Here is a 15,564-nt window from a genome sequence, read left to right as displayed (position 1 = left end):
TTAAACTTTATAATGTGTATACTTTAAAATGTCAGTTTAAGGTTCTGTCAAAAATCGGTCAGATTCTCTCCCAGGTAAGAAAAGAGAAGTGAAAGGATCCCTGTAACTTCTTCCTCACAGTTACCCCTCATTACCGGGTGGTGTAAGACAGTCTTAAATCCTCCAGTGAAAGACTTTTTTTTTTCTTTAAAGATTTTTATTTATTTATTTGACAGACAGAGATCACAAATAGGCAGAAAGGCAAGCAGAGAGAGAAGAAGGGAAGCAGGCTTCCCGCTGAGCAGAGAGCGCGATGCGGGGCTCGATCCCAGCACCTGGGATCATGACCTGAGCCAAAGGCAGAGGCTTTAACCCACTGAGCCACCCAGGTGCCCCAAGACCTTTCTTTTGAACTCTGAGTTTCACCCTGTAGTGAGTGGTGGGGGGAACATGGGCTCTAGAGTCAGAGCTGAGTCTGAATTCAGGCTCCCTTCTGAACCTGTTTCTAATTGAGGATGGAGATACTAACTCTTCTGGGTTATGCACAAGCACCCATGAACTATTAGGAATATAGCACAGTAAGCACTCCTCTGTCGAGCCAGAATTTGCCTTTGTGCAGCACCTACATACCTAATACCTTCGTTCTAGTGTTAGACACAGAGAAGATGGTCAACGAGTATGCCACTAGTAGAAGGTAAGATCCTCACGGAACTGATGCTCAGTGCCACCACTGTCCAGGCGGTTCCTTCCTTTGACTAGGTCCTCACAGAGGAACAACAGTGCCAGCACATTCCTTCTGCTGGTAACTACGATTACAATAGCAATGTGAAGAACCATGGTTCAGTATGGGTTTGAGCCCACACCTCTCTGCAGATTGCCACGGCTTTCCTGGACAGCGCAGATAATGAAAGATGGAGTGCGCTAAGCAGAAAGACCCTGTAGGATGGGGATAACATCGTGCCAGATCACAGCAGAAGCCGGCAGGACCCTCAGATCTACCCTCATGCTCCCTTGCCCACATCTCAGGCATGGAGTTCCCAGGCTCAGCCTTGTGACTTACACCCCTTCCTCAACACCCAGTGTTTTCTCTCCCATCCTCCCTCTCTCCTACTTCCCTCACCACATTTTGGTCCTTCATTCCCTATACCTGTGTATCACATACCTGGTATGGACAAATCTTTCTTTACATCTGGATGATAAGAAATATTTGGTGGAGTTAATTAATCCATCCCACATTACAAAGTGTACCAAAAATTTAGGAAGCAAACAAAATGGGCTTACATTTGAACATTCCCTGAGTTGATGACATCTATTCCACATGGCCCACGTGACAAGGAAACAAACATCAGAGATTTTCCTGCTTGAATTAATTTAGACCCCATTCCTATGCTCTTGATTTCTCCTCAACCACTGCCCTTAAGCTGACTTCAGCACTGGATCTTTAAACCATTTAGAGATTTCCAAGTATAATTGCACAAAGCTTCAAGTTACTTTGCCACTTCTTTGTACCAGGGAGTTCTCGGAGTGCAATTCCCTGTAAGTGGGGAAAGTGTGCCACCTTGTGGTATTTAACTTCAAGTAATTCGGTTCGACTTTCTCCCAAGCGACCCTTCTTTCCCAGTAGTCTATGGAATGAAGACAAAGGAAAAATACTTTTTTCATTACTAATTCTTTTAAGTAAACTCCCTGCCGACCATGGGGCTCAAGCTTATAACCCCCAGATCAAGAGTCCAACGCTCTAGCCTGCCAGGTACCCCTTTTCAATACTAATTTTATGTAATTTGAAATACTTGGAAAAAGAGATTTTGAAGCATCAGACTTTTACCCTACTTAAGTAAACTGCTTTCCCTTTAATGTGGAATTAATAAGATTGTCAGCTCCTTCTGTGTGGATTCCTGCTAGAAAGGACTGGATGGCTTCCAGAGGGAGGAGGCTAGACAAAGATAGCAGCGGAATAACAGAGCCTTTTCAACAAACACAAAGAATCTGACTGGGTCAAGGCTAAGGTACAAGAGTAGGGAGCAATGCGATGTGTCAGGGAAAGACCATAAAATGCTCAGAGCTTAATTTGACTAATTCCAGAGTCACACAGGAGGATGAAAAGGAGTAGAGATGAATGGCAGCAATGCAGGTGAAGGAGAGTCCACATAAACGTGACCAGCACATAAAGGGCCTGACAGGTAACTGGACAGAGTGTTGCTGGGTGATTTCCAAATGAACTGTATAAAAAGCATGACATGCTGTGGTCTTCAAAAACTAGTTGCAAAAGAGGTGAAACGTTTACTGTACCAGTTTATGAACTCTGGCTCCTCTAGCTTGTTTTGCTAGACCTTGGGAAAACCTGTAATTGTTCCCTATTTCAGGATATTCCCAAAGATGGGCATCTTATACTTGGAGAAAGCATGTTAGCCATAGTGAACACCCAGCATCCTTGAAGGTACGGCTCAAGATTCTAGCTTGCATGATGCTCCTCCCTGACCTCCTATCAGCAGCTGAACCCACAGGACTCTGTGTAACTATTTCATTAACATTCAGTGCAGTGAAATTCCTTGGAGCAATGACATCTTAAGTGTTTTGAGGCCTTTGTTTACAAAGCCCGTGGTCCATTCCAAGGATTTTCCTAGAAAAAGAAACAATCCACCCCTTAAAAAATGCACTGGTTCTTGCAAAACTGGAATCTACTTGTAGTTCCAGTTATTGTGAACCAAAGAACTTTTGGTGTCTCTAAGGAGTGCGATGGGATGGGGTACAGACAGTTCAGGGACACTTGTTTTGTCCTTAGTGTCTGGACTTTTTTAGCATAACAAGAAAAAATTGATTAAACATTTTAATTTTTTAAAAGATTCTACTTGAGAGTGCATAAACAAGGGGTAGGGGCAGAGGGAGAGGGAGAGGGAGAAGAAGCAGGCTCTCTGCTGAGCAGGGAGCCCAATCCGGGGCTTGATACCAGCACCCTGAGATCATGACCTGAGCTGAAGGCAGATGCTTAACCAACTGAGCCACCAAGATGCCCCAAGAAAAGTGAACATTAAAATGAATACAATAGATGGAACTGAATTTATAAAATATACTGCTAGTAATAAAGGAAGCTCATCAAAAAAATTGTTAATCATTTATGTAAAATAATTAGTATCAGAAAATTGTAATCCACTGGAATTCTATGAGGAATGGTGGGCAGGGCTGCTCTCTTCAAAAAAGTATTGAATGAGAGGCAGGGAGTTTCACAAAGATGGTGTTGGGGGCAGGTCTAAGGAAAAAGCATAATAAAGATTATAAAGCTTACTTTAAGGTCTATATAGTTCTGAATTATCTTAATTTTTACAGTATTTAACAGTTTTTGAAGATTATATAAGTGAGTTTACAGTTTTTAATTGGCAGGGCTATTCTTTTGTGTTCTGGAGGGAGACTAGAGGTAAGGTAGAAACCACCTTCCTCATCAAGATTTTAAGCCCCTTAATAACAAGTTTTAGCCAGAGCTTTCAACTTCTTTCTTATTCTGCTTCCTGTTGCTCACCAGTCTCTGAAACCAAAGGCTTCTCAAACCAGTATTTAGCACTGTTTTTTTAACAGAAAATTTGTTTTACCTAACATACATAATAAGGGACACATACACAGGCAGGAGTTCCTCTATAGGAAAGCAAAGGGAAGCTTCTTAAGGACTTTTAAACATCTCTCCCAGAAAGGGCAGCCTACATGGAGGAAAAGAACGTATTGATAACAAAGCAGGATTCAAAAATCTTAAATTCCCTCATGTCCCCTTTCACAGGAAGCTGCTGGAAAATAGAGTAAGGATGAAGGGGAGGGGCGCCTGAGTGGCGCAGTGGGTTAAAGCCTCTGCCCTCGGCTCAGGTCATGATCCCAGGGTCCTGGGATCAAGCCCCGCATCAGATTGAGCCCCGCATCAGATCGAGCCCCGCATCAGATCGAGCCCCACATCAGATCGAGCCCCACATCAGGCTCTCTGCTCGGTGGAGAGCCTGCTTCCCCCTCTCTCTCTGCCTGTCTCTCTGACTACTTGTGATCTCTGTCTGTCAAATAAAAAAAAAAATTAAAAAAAAAATTAAAAAAAAAAAAAAAGGATGAAGGGGAGGTGGCCATCCAACACTGCCCCTTGGGGGATGGGCTTTACTTGAGCTGGGGAATGCACTGGGAGGTGAAGTAAAGGGAGAGCAGCTAGCAGTCTGAACACTGACTGGGGTCCCTGGGTGGCTCAGTGTGTGAATTGGCTGCCTTTAGCTCAGGTCATGATCCCACAGTCCTGGAATCAAGCCCCATGTCAGGCTCCCTGCTCAGTGAGGAGCCTGCTTCTCCCTCTCCTCTCCCCCCTTTATCTCTGAAAATATTTTAAAATTTTGAGATACTGAGAACATAAGCTGGGGGCGGGGGTGGAGCAGTGTGCAGAGAGCGAGAGCCTGATGCAGGGCTCCATTCCAAGACTCTGGGATCATGACCTGAGCCAAAGGCAGATGTTTTAACACACTGAGCCACACAGGTGCCCCTCAAAAAGAGTGGCTGGAGATAACTAGTCTATTTCAGCAGGTCCCTACACTGAGATACCAACAGCCACCCAGGTGCCCCTTGGGTTGCCACTTTTCTTAATCAGGTATCGGATGGTTTAGTCTCAACCGTAAAGGACTGTTCTTCACTTTCTAGACCTGCAGCATGCCTTGCTATGAGGACTGGCTGCCTGCGTAAGGACATGCCCATATCTAACATTCCTCTAAGATTAACACGGCAACCTTATAGGGAACATTACTCTGGGCCAGGCGGTCTCAGTGCTTTAACTCTATGCAGTTACTGTCCCCAGGATACACACAAGTGAGCTAAAACTTCCTCTAATAAACCCAACTTTGGGTTTACAACAATATGAAAGAAAGTCTAATTGCTTTTGTCCCTTTAGAATGATCTACAACATTTCCATGGAAGCCATATGCAGTAGAAGTCATGCAGAGCCCTAGACAGACAGGGGCCTTTTGTTGGGGGGGGGGGGGGATTATCCCAAGAGTACGTCTACAGGTCCTATGTATTCAAGAGGGAAAAATAAGTCTAGAAAGGTGGGGGGTAGAGGGACTATGAACAGCTGATTAACAAGCTGTTATGTGATCAGATTCTATTCTTTTTTTTTTTTTTTTTTTTTTTAAAGATTTATTTATTTGACAGATAGAGACCACAAGCAGGCAGAGAGGCAGGCAGAGAGAGAGGAGGAAGCAGGCTCCCAGCCAAGCAGAGAGCCCGACGCGGGGCTCGATCCCAGCACCCCGGGACCACGACCCGAGCCGAAGGCAGAGGCCTTAACCCGCTGAGCCACCCAGGCGCCCCGATCAGATTCTATTCTTAAGTCCCTTCTTTCCTGCCCCTCCCCTTCAAATCCACTTTCTACTTATCAACATTTCAAAGAATCAAGCTGAGAACTATGGACCCAAGAGGCCTTTCCTAGGCACCCACACTCCACAACCAGCTGGTCCCTGGTTAGTGAGGATATGCCACTCATGGCAGACTGGCAAGTGGCCTAAAAGGTCCTTTGCTCCGGGTTCCTTCCCCGAGAACAGAAGACATGAACTGAGAGCATACACCAGTCCAGAATAAGAAACTACACCTCCCAGCTTTCCTGAGTGGTAAGGTGATCCTTCTATCTGCTCGGACAAGGAGCAGAAGAGTGGTATAGAATCAACCTTATCAGAAAGCCAGCCCATGGCCTGTCCCTTTCTTTGCTCTCTCTTTGGAATAGGACTTGGAATATTCAGGTGGTAACAAAAAGTCCTCCCTGAGATACATCACAACAGGAAGGCAGATGAACAGGTCCTTTGGGTGGCAGAGCCTGGTCAGCTAACCTCTACACTCAGGTCTGTGATTTAAACCAGTTTCCCCCCCAATATGAAGCTCTAATTCTCCACTGCTCTGACCACCCTGGTTCTACCCAGTAAACTACCAGGGAGGAGACTGCTCTTATCTTCAAACACTTCCTGTATGAAGTTTTAGGCAAGTATTACAGTACAGGTTAGAATTTAGCCCATAGGAAGTATACAGAATCCTATGAATTTAAAACTACTTATTCCCTGGGGAAAGGTTTTATTTGATAATCCAATTTGCTTTAAAAAAAAATTTTTTTTAAAGTCACATTCAACATGGGTCTAACAAACATGAACAAGCACATTATGGGCCCTCCACCGCCCTACAAAAAGCCTATGAAAAAAACACACGGTTAGAGAAATTGCAAACTAGGCTGCCTCACTTAGGACTCCAGCGCAGGGCTGACCAAATGCTCATCGAAGAGGCGCTGCGTGCGGTAGTCAACCAACTCCACCTGCACGGCCGTCTCATCTCCGTTCAGCCGCAGTCCCTCCGCGAGCACCGTGCGCAGCTTCTCCGCGCTGCCCGCCACCAAGCGGTTCACCTTCGGGTAAGCGAGGAGTCTTTCCAGCGGCACGTAGAACTTCTCTTCCACACTGTACGGCTTGGGGGACTGCTCTATTTCGGCCCTTTGAGCTTCTGTTAACCCGTGCTGCGGGGTGCAGCTGCCGAGTGGTACCACCCGGTCGCCCTCCTTTCTCCTTGGACCCCGGAGAAACCGGCTTTTCATCAAGTCGATGGCTTTCACTGCCTCGATACTCAGAGTAAACCGGAAGTATTTGCTTTGCTGTAAACTCGGGTATGAGGTGGTATAAACCTGAAGGAAAAATTACCAAGAGGTTTCATTTCCTTAGGAACCTGTTACCACATTATGAACTGGGTATTAACTACACACATGTATCAAATCCTCCCAGCCACGCATGCGACGATATCATGGGAATCAAACCAGAGGCACAGACATTAACTATCTGAGCTGCTTTAAAAATTCTAATGATCGGGTTGCCTGGGTGGCTCAGTGGGTTGAAGCCTCTGCCTTTGGCTTGGGTCAAGATCCCGGGATCCTGGGATCAAGCCCTGCATCAGGCGCTCTGATCAGCAGGGAGCCTGCCTCCCCCTTTCTCGCTGTCTGCCTCTCTGCCTACTTGTGATCTGTCTGCCAAATAAATTAAAAGAAAAAGAAAAAAAAAAAAATTCTAATGATGGAAGTCTCCCAAAGCCAGCTTTCCACCAACTCACACCAACCCAATGTTTCTTCTTGATATTAGAGGGAAATGGGTAAAAAAAGATTCTGAGGAGGGCAATGTGCTTATTCTTCAACATTATCTCCTGAAACCAAAAGGGCCTGAGAAGCTTGGAGGTTCAGGTGTTATACTCATTTCCTGGGCCATGCCGTGGAGGAGTGCTGCTGATCCTAATGGATTACTAGGGGGCGGGGGGTGGTGTCGCTGGCATATCGGCTTGTAAACTTTCCAGGACTCCTGCTCTTTCCCTGTAAGGTACTTTGAGACATGGCAAGAGGCCGGGCGGTCTCTAGGGCAAAGTAGACCAACCCTGAAGGCAGCTGTGGGCATGAAGGATTCTAAGCACATTTACATTTATCTCTACAGTGGGGATTACAAAGTTCACCATCCTAATCCATGTGCTTCTTAACCTGGCCGCTACCTCCCAAAGAAAACTCACAACTTCATAAACGTGTTCCTCTGGCTCTGAAATGCTCGATTCAGTTGGCTTTGCTCTGTTTTTCTGGAAGACCCCAATTTGGGTACAGTATCCAACATGCTCAGCTCCTGCTGGTGGATCCCCCACACCAGAAAACTCTACGGAGTAATGGTAGAGCTTTGCCACATCCAAAGCCCTGAAATCAAAAGAAATGCATTTCTGAAAGGTATGGTTAGATTAAAAATCACCAGTAGATAGAAAAATACAATGAGCTAAAATACTTCCCAAGTTGAAAATTCCCGCAGCAACACATAATGCCACAGGTTTGCTTACCTCTGAGGGGGCTTTAGGGTCCTGAGTCTATTTCCACATAATCACAAAAATATGGAGTAAGGGACAGTTAAGGAACAGGGTGTAGGCATGAAAAAGGAGACTAAATGGCTACAATCCCAACTCAGATTTGGGTTTGCAGTCATGCCAGAAACATGACCGTCTGTCCATCTGTCCAGGCCCTGGCAGGGAACACTTGGGCAGGGCATGGGGGCTCACCCTCACTGCCGTACAACCCCCTCCCTATTTTGTTTCCCCATCTCCACACCAACACTCCTACTCCTCATGCCTTCGTATCAGAAGTCACCTGGTACCCCAGGCTTTGCGTGGCTGCCTGAGACCTAAGAAATCAAAAACTTCCATTTATTTTGCTCAAATATCGTGGTCCTTTTTATACATCAAGCTGAATTTTGGAAATTTTATTAGGATAATAAAACTTTCGTAATGTGTGTATCAAGACTGACTTTATATAGCATTTTAAACTCCTGTGGGGTAATCTTCCCACCCGACCCCTTACCACAAAATTTATAACATTTATGAACTCACCATGTCTGAAACTGCTTTCTGTTCCACTCAAATCTGTGATCTGGATCTCTAAAGGTTGATGCTGGAAACAGGGGATTGAATTCAGAGTTCGGTGTGCTGATGACAACCATACCCGGAGAAAAGTACCCAAACACAACCTCAGGAAACTTGGCCAAATCTTCAGAATCTAAGTGTTCTATCCTGAAATGGTCAATGGGAAAGACAATGCAATTATTTTCCAAGCTGATTTAGCAAAAACAATTTCTATCTCTACATTTATCCCATCTGAATTTATGTAACAGTATTTATAGGACCTGAAACCAACTATTCCTATATCCTCACCCTGCACTTGGACTATGTCACCCCCTTTCAGGGCTCTGGACCTCACTGTCAGTAACCAGAAGTATGAGCATTAAGTGTAAGCTCCCCAGGAGGCCTGCAGTGCGAGGAGACCAGAATACATGCCTCACAAAAGCTGTGGGTTTCAGCATCAAATCCCAGCAGATTCTCACCCACACCTAAGGACCAGATCAACTGTCCCAGTACAGGCAGCCACTAGACCCAGGGAGCCATTTGTATCCTGATGCTGTATGCTAATCTAACCCACTTCTATCTTTGCCTTAAAGAGGAACAGGAGAGGCAATTTGACACTGAGTGTATGCCTAAAAAATGTTAAGTTTCTAAAGACAACAAACCGATGTGATTTTTTAGGGCAAATGTGCCCATATATCTCCCCATAACCACTTGGCAGGATGGTGATGGGAAGGAAACAACCATTCAGACCAGTAAGAGAAGACACATAGGTAAATGACTCAAACTCAAGTCTTCAATTTAGCTTCTTTGCAATATCAATGCAAATACTACACATCAAAATGTGTAGTTAGAGCTACAATGCACTTAGTGAAATTTATTGCTTTAAATTCACACATTAGAAGACAAAAAAAAAAAAAAAGTCAATGCATAAAAGCGTTAAGAAAATGGAAGAAATAGAGCAAAACTCTGAACCAGAAAATCATATGACTCAATATTCCCACTCCCGGGGTGAAATGAAAACTTGTGTTCATGCAAAACCTGTTCTGTGAATGGTATCTGGTCTCCATACTGGAAACCCAAATACCCTTAAGTGCTTGAAAAGGTGGTACATCATGAAAGGAATACTCAGGAATAAGGAAAAAATTGCCAAGAAATTAGATAAATCTCAAAAGGCACTCACTGGAAAAAAAAAAAAAAGTTTCAAAAAGTTACATACTGTATGATTACTATAGTGTTTCTAAAATCTATGCTACAAAATGGGTGACTACTTGCCAGGGGTGAGGAAAAGGTGTGGCCACAGAGGGACAGCCTGAGTTGTTTGGGTAAAGGAACTGTTCCATGCCTTGACTCTAAATTACACTGAATTACATGTGTTAAAATCCACAGAAATATACCTTTGCTCAAATACATTTTTGAAGATTTTTATTTGTCAGAGCACATGAGCACAAGCAGGGGAGCTTCAGGAGGGGGAGAAGCAGGCTCCCTACCAAGCAAGCCAAGCAAGAAGTCCAAAGCGGGACTCAATCCCAAAACCCTGGGATTATGACCCGAGTCAAAAGCGGACGCTTAACTGAGCCACCCAGGTGTCACTGCTCAAAAATATTTTACTGTGTTTAAAAATTAAGTAGGGGAGCCTGCTCAGGGGACAGTCTGCTTCTTCCTCTCCCTCTGTCCCTCCCCCTGACTCATGCTTTCTTCCTAGCATTCTGGCACTCTTGATCTCAAAATCCTTTAAAAAATGAGGAAAACTTGAATAGGTGAACCTGGATAAAAGGTATTCCTGGTACTATTTTCGCAGCTCCTCCATCTGTAAATCTGAAACTAAAGCCAATCCTGTCAAGTAATCTGCTGTACAAATAAATTTGAAGATTACGATTTAAATCTTGTTCGGATACCAAATTTACTGAGAATTCTGATTTCCTTTTCTTTTCTTTTTTTTTAAAGATTTTATTTATTTATTTGACAGAGAGAGAGATCACAAGTAGGCAGCAAAGCAGGCAGAGAGAGAGGCGGAAGCAGGTTCCTTGCTGAGCAGAGAGCCAGATGTGGGACTCGATCCCAGGACCCTGAGATCATGACCTGAGCCAAAGGCAGAGTCTTAACCCACTAAGCCACCCAGGTGCCTGGAGAATTCTGATTTCTAATAAACTTATACAGTAAGGATAGGTTTAATACTTACAGTTCAATACATGTTATCAAGTCAAATCCACACAAACGGGAGTCTTTTTGTACAGCAGAACCACGATACAAGGTTATAGTCAAATCTAGTTCCCGAGGAATGATGTAACTCCCCACTCCTGGAGACAACCTACCCCTGTAAAAACAGAAGGGATATTAACACTGTAATCTTTCAGAATCTCACCAGCAATAGAATTCTGATTATCTGATCCTCTGATCATTATCTACTGAAATGAATTTTCCAAGACTTGAGGTAGTAAGAAGGAAGTCATAGGGTTAACTTCCTCATAGACTACTGGCCAATAAGAACAAGACTGAATAGTGCTGATGCTCTTGCCTTTGACACTTTTGGTCTTCCAGCTCCCTGTGGACCAGTGATTAACTTTCTTTAGAAGAAATATGTCCTGAAAAAATCTACAGTCAATATATATAGGAGACTGGGGAGCTGCTCAGGCTTAAATTGAAAGAGGTCTGGGGCAATGTCAATCCTCTAATTGAGTTCTCCTCGTGTCCAGCATTAAGATTTTGCCATTTGAAAATTGAATCTACAATGCTTTGTCTACTATAATTTCTTGACAGGCTTTACTTTCTACATTGGCAGGAAAAACTACTGTAGCATTCACGATGTTATGGCACAGTCAATCGGTGACCTTGAGGCTCTCAGGGCCAATCTTTCAAAATAAGCTGTATAAATCTGACACTTCCTCATAGTGCCACTAGTTTTACATTAATGCACCATACTTTCAGAAACTTGGTATTACCCTCCCCATTCAAAGGGTTTGGCAGCAATATCTACTCCAACAAGATACTGAACGCAGGGGTGGTATTTCAGCATCCATAGAAGTGTGGCGTCTCCGAAGCCCAAGTCTGCAATCTACAGATGAAACAGAGCATTGGAGACATTATTACCAGAAGACAAATAGGACCGAAAGCTTTAGAGAGTAAGTGGTTATCAGAATTAACCATATAATTATGTCAAGATCTTTTTGGTAGAAAAAGGTACACAAAAAGGAAGTTAACCTGAAACGTTAAGGGATGAGTGGGCAGGGAATAAGCTGTGTTAGTGTTTGGACTGTAATGACTTCAGATGAGTACCAGGCACCCAGACCACCCCACATGGTAGGCAGTTACCCTATAAAACACAACTTTGAACGTCAGAGCAGCTTCTAACTTAAGTGCCTGATCTTGACCAATGTTTTAGGGATTTATGTTCAGAGTTAACCTAATCCCCTTAACGCACATTTGTATGTATTCTTAAATGGATTTCTTAATTATGCACTAAAGTCTTCATTAATCACTAAACACTATCACCTAAATTTCTGATTCCACCTTAGGAAATTAATACTTACAAAGTTTAATGGCACCTAATCCCCAAAATATCCCAAATCAGCTTCTAAGGTAGCTGACTGGCTCTAATCCAGCCTTAAGGGGGCAGCTGCCTTCAGCCTTAAGGGGGTATTTTTGGATACTCAGACATGAAAGATACCATATTATCTTAAGATGCACAGAGTGTTAATTCTGGAACAGACTAAAGTTTACCTCAAAATTCATTCTATCAGAAAACCAATTACAGCATTTACTAAGCTGCTTCCAAAAAAATTAAAATTCCCTTCTGGAAAATGGCATTATAATTATACCTTAGCAATAGGCCCATTCAACCTATATTCAATCCAATTTTTCCTCACATGTGTTTCATTTTTTACCTTTAATATTTTAGCTAAACCTCACAATTTACCACAATATTGCATCCTTAGCCATAAGCAGTTTCCTTTCTGAAACTGGCACATTTATGGACAGTAGGAGAAGGGTTACATGGCATTAAAAAAAAAAACAAAACAAAACACAAAACCTACTCTAGGGGCGCCTGGGGGCTCCATTGATTAAGAGTCTGTCTTCAGCTCAGGTCATGATCCCAGGGTCCTGGGACAGAGATCCACATTGGGTTCCCTGGTCAGCCAGGAGTCTGCTTCTCCCTTTACCTCTCCCCTCAGGCTTGTGCTCTCTCATTCTCTAAAATCTTTTTTAAAAACCTAGTCCAAAAGCAAACTACAGCCTTAGGAAGCTTTAAACTGCTTTTTACATAGTATACTCAGTTTCTTGTTAACCTAAATTGAGCTCAAGCTTCTCCTTCCCACAGACCCCTGAACTTTACCCTCTCTGAAGACAGAAGTAACTATTTACAGGATAGACTTAGGTTAATACGTTATACTATCCAATCATACCAACCTTTTCTCCCACTCTCCCACAAATCAGTTCTATTTACTCTACAGAAAAACGTTTTTTTCCCCCAACTACTGATGCATGCAGATTTTATGGTCAGAGTTCTCCCTATTGCACTGATCCCTTTCCTTCCTTGCAACACATCTTCAGATGAGATCTGGCATGTTCAGGGTGGTATGGCCGGAGACTGCAACACATCTTCAAATAATCTCTGCTGACCTGCCAAATCCTTAAGTTTTTCTTGTATTTTGACGATAAGTTGGTAAGACAGTCTTCTGTTTGGAAAGAAAATACCTACCTTCTTGTGTCCATGTTGATTGACTAAGTTTTTAACAAAGTGGTATCTCTGTTCATACACTGGTGGTTTGAACTCAATCACTTTCTTGCTTAGAACTTCACAATGATCCATACTGTTGCCCTGAAACAGAAGGGAGGTGTTCTAAATGATGCGCAGCTTCAGAAATTAAGGAAAAACCAGCCTCATTTCCCAGTTACTTGGTACAATACATTGGCCTTTCAACCTGACCAAAAATCACTCAGTGGTACTGCATTTCCTCCATGGTTCATCTAAGCCTCCAGTCTTATTTTTTATTAAGTGATAATATGGCTTTAAGATTCTGAGAGCTTATTAGAGTCAGCTGGAGGGAAAACTAATGCTTTTAACAATTCTCCCAACCACAAGGGACCTTTAATGAACTGCCAAAGCCTGGAATACAGGTAGGCTGGAGACAGACTTGTTGACTAAAGAAAGGCGCCTGTAAATGGTCTTCTGATTAGGCCTTGACCTAGACACCATCCTGTCCTGGGCCTGCTTAGGCCAGTTTCTCGCAAGAATCCTACCAAGTCAGCTTAGAGAATTCCCCACCCTTAATCTCACAGTCTGATCAAATTCCTTACCACCACCCCTTAATAATCCGATCTCCCGGAGCTGCCCTATCAAGAATCCTGTTAAATGCTGCTTAAAACCCAAAACTCTGTTGGTCTTTCTTCCATGCGCTCAGCCCCTCTGCTGACGCTGTAGCCATCTGCTGATGGTTACAAATCCCCGGCAGCTGAAAATGGGAGTTTCCATCATCTCTCCTCTATTGCAGTGCTCTTGTTGCTGTACTCCTGAATAAAGACTTTCAATTAAGTCTTAGGCATTTTTTCAAGTGTTCAGTAACCACATGTGGCACGTGGCTACCTATTATTGGACAGCACAGACTCCAAATGTTGTTCTCAGTGATTCTCTCTTCCTGGAGATTTCCTAGAAATGCAGACTCTTAGGCCTCACCCCACACCTCCTCAATCACCATCTTCAGTGAACAAGATCTTTGGTGGATCCAAAAGCACATGATCACTTAAAGAGTATTTTTTTTTTTTTTTTTTTTTTTTGACAGCGAGAAATCACAACTAGACAGAAAGGCAGGCAGAGAGAGAGGAAGCAGGCTCCCTGCGGAGCAGAGAGCCCAGTGCGGGGCTGGATCCCAGGACTCTGGGATCATAACCTGAGCCCAAGGCAGAGGCTTTAACCCACTGAGCCACCCAGGCGCCCCTTAAAGAGTGTTTTTAAAGTAGATTTTGCTACTTAAAATAACTTATACTCTTTTCACTTCATATACACCAAATGTGGAATTTTACCTTTTGTATATCCTTGTTCGATCTCATCCAACACCCCAAGAAATGCTAGGAGCTAAATTTGATGGGATTTTACTTTTAACTACCTCACAATCCATCTCAGGGATACCTCTTGAGAGTCATACGAACAGGTTTAGGAGCAGCATTACCTGTTTGTTTTCTTCAGTTTTGTTAAAACAAGAAAACAATGTATCCTTCAAGCTCTATGAACCAGCAATGGCTCAGCTGTAAAACAAAACAGCATTTTTGTAAAGGAGCCTGAGCACAAGAGGCTCCTAGATCAACCAGGGATAGAGCAAGTTTCCTCCCCTCTTTACATGTTACCATTTAATTGACTGAATTTGCTTAATAAGTATGGCTTCAGGCAAAACAAGCTCAGAAAGCCCAAGTCACCTTTCATCAGGACAAATGCAGCTAAATGCAGTAACAACTCTTCTCCCCTTTTCCCTGTTAGATTCGATACAAGCTGAACAATCCTATGAATTAATGACTATTTCTTAAAAGCCCTCAAGTTTATTATCTGCTTCATCACTCTTTAATCAGGCTCCACCATTTAAGTCACGACCCCGAGATCAAGAATCTCATGCTCTACCCCATGAGACAGCGGGCACCTCCAAACTGCTTTCAATCACTTTCTCACACATGATCAACAAATGAAATTTCGGGGAGAAAAAAAATGTCCGAAGTAACTGAGAAGCTAAAAACACTTCCAAAATCCAATTCACTGATGGACTTGAATTTCAATTCCGGTTCTCAGCCTAAAATGTAAGTAACATGTCAATTACCGACCTTTGAGTTACTAAGTCCTATCTCACCCAGCTCCCCCAAGTGACGTAATGTCAGAGTCCTCGAGTCCTCCCAGAGCATGAATACCCGGTCCCCCCACGTCTTACCTCCAAAGGGGCGCACCAGCGGGAAAGCAAAGCGCTGCGAACTCCAGCTGCCCGCCTGCAGCCGCCGCTGTATTTAACTTCAGGCCCCGCCCCTGAGCCCCGCCGGCGCCGCCTCGCAGCGTGACGTTACCCGCCCGCGGCCGCACCTGCAGCGCCCACACCTGCGCCACGGGCGCTCCCGCCGCAGTCTTCGGCTGCGGCCCGAGGTCTCGCTCGCGGGCAGACGCCCGGCCCTGTGCCTCCGGGCTCCGGGCTGCTAGACGTCGGTTTTGCGTCTCTT

General features: G+C 43.9%; 1 protein-coding gene across 1 annotated transcript; it reads right to left on the bottom strand.

The window, feature by feature from the left end:
- Positions 1-6,053: 6,053 nt before the first annotated feature.
- On the bottom strand, positions 6,054-15,326 carry HENMT1 (HEN methyltransferase 1). Its single transcript, XM_046005649.1, has 8 exons — positions 15,285-15,326; positions 14,541-14,616; positions 13,073-13,192; positions 11,316-11,428; positions 10,556-10,690; positions 8,365-8,544; positions 7,510-7,684; positions 6,054-6,646 (listed from the first exon to the last, which is right to left on the bottom strand). Exons 3-8 carry the CDS (start codon positions 13,181-13,183, stop codon positions 6,212-6,214), a joined length of 1,149 nt encoding a protein of 382 aa, XP_045861605.1. The 5' UTR covers positions 13,184-13,192; positions 14,541-14,616; positions 15,285-15,326; the 3' UTR covers positions 6,054-6,211.
- Positions 15,327-15,564: the final 238 nt, after the last annotated feature.

The sequence above is a fragment of the Meles meles genome, chromosome 1, assembly GCF_922984935.1.
Source record: "Meles meles chromosome 1, mMelMel3.1 paternal haplotype, whole genome shotgun sequence".
NCBI classification, from domain to species: domain Eukaryota; kingdom Metazoa; phylum Chordata; class Mammalia; order Carnivora; family Mustelidae; genus Meles; species Meles meles.
Note: the sequence above shows the minus strand (reverse complement) of the source record. Positions and strands in the feature narration are given on the sequence as shown.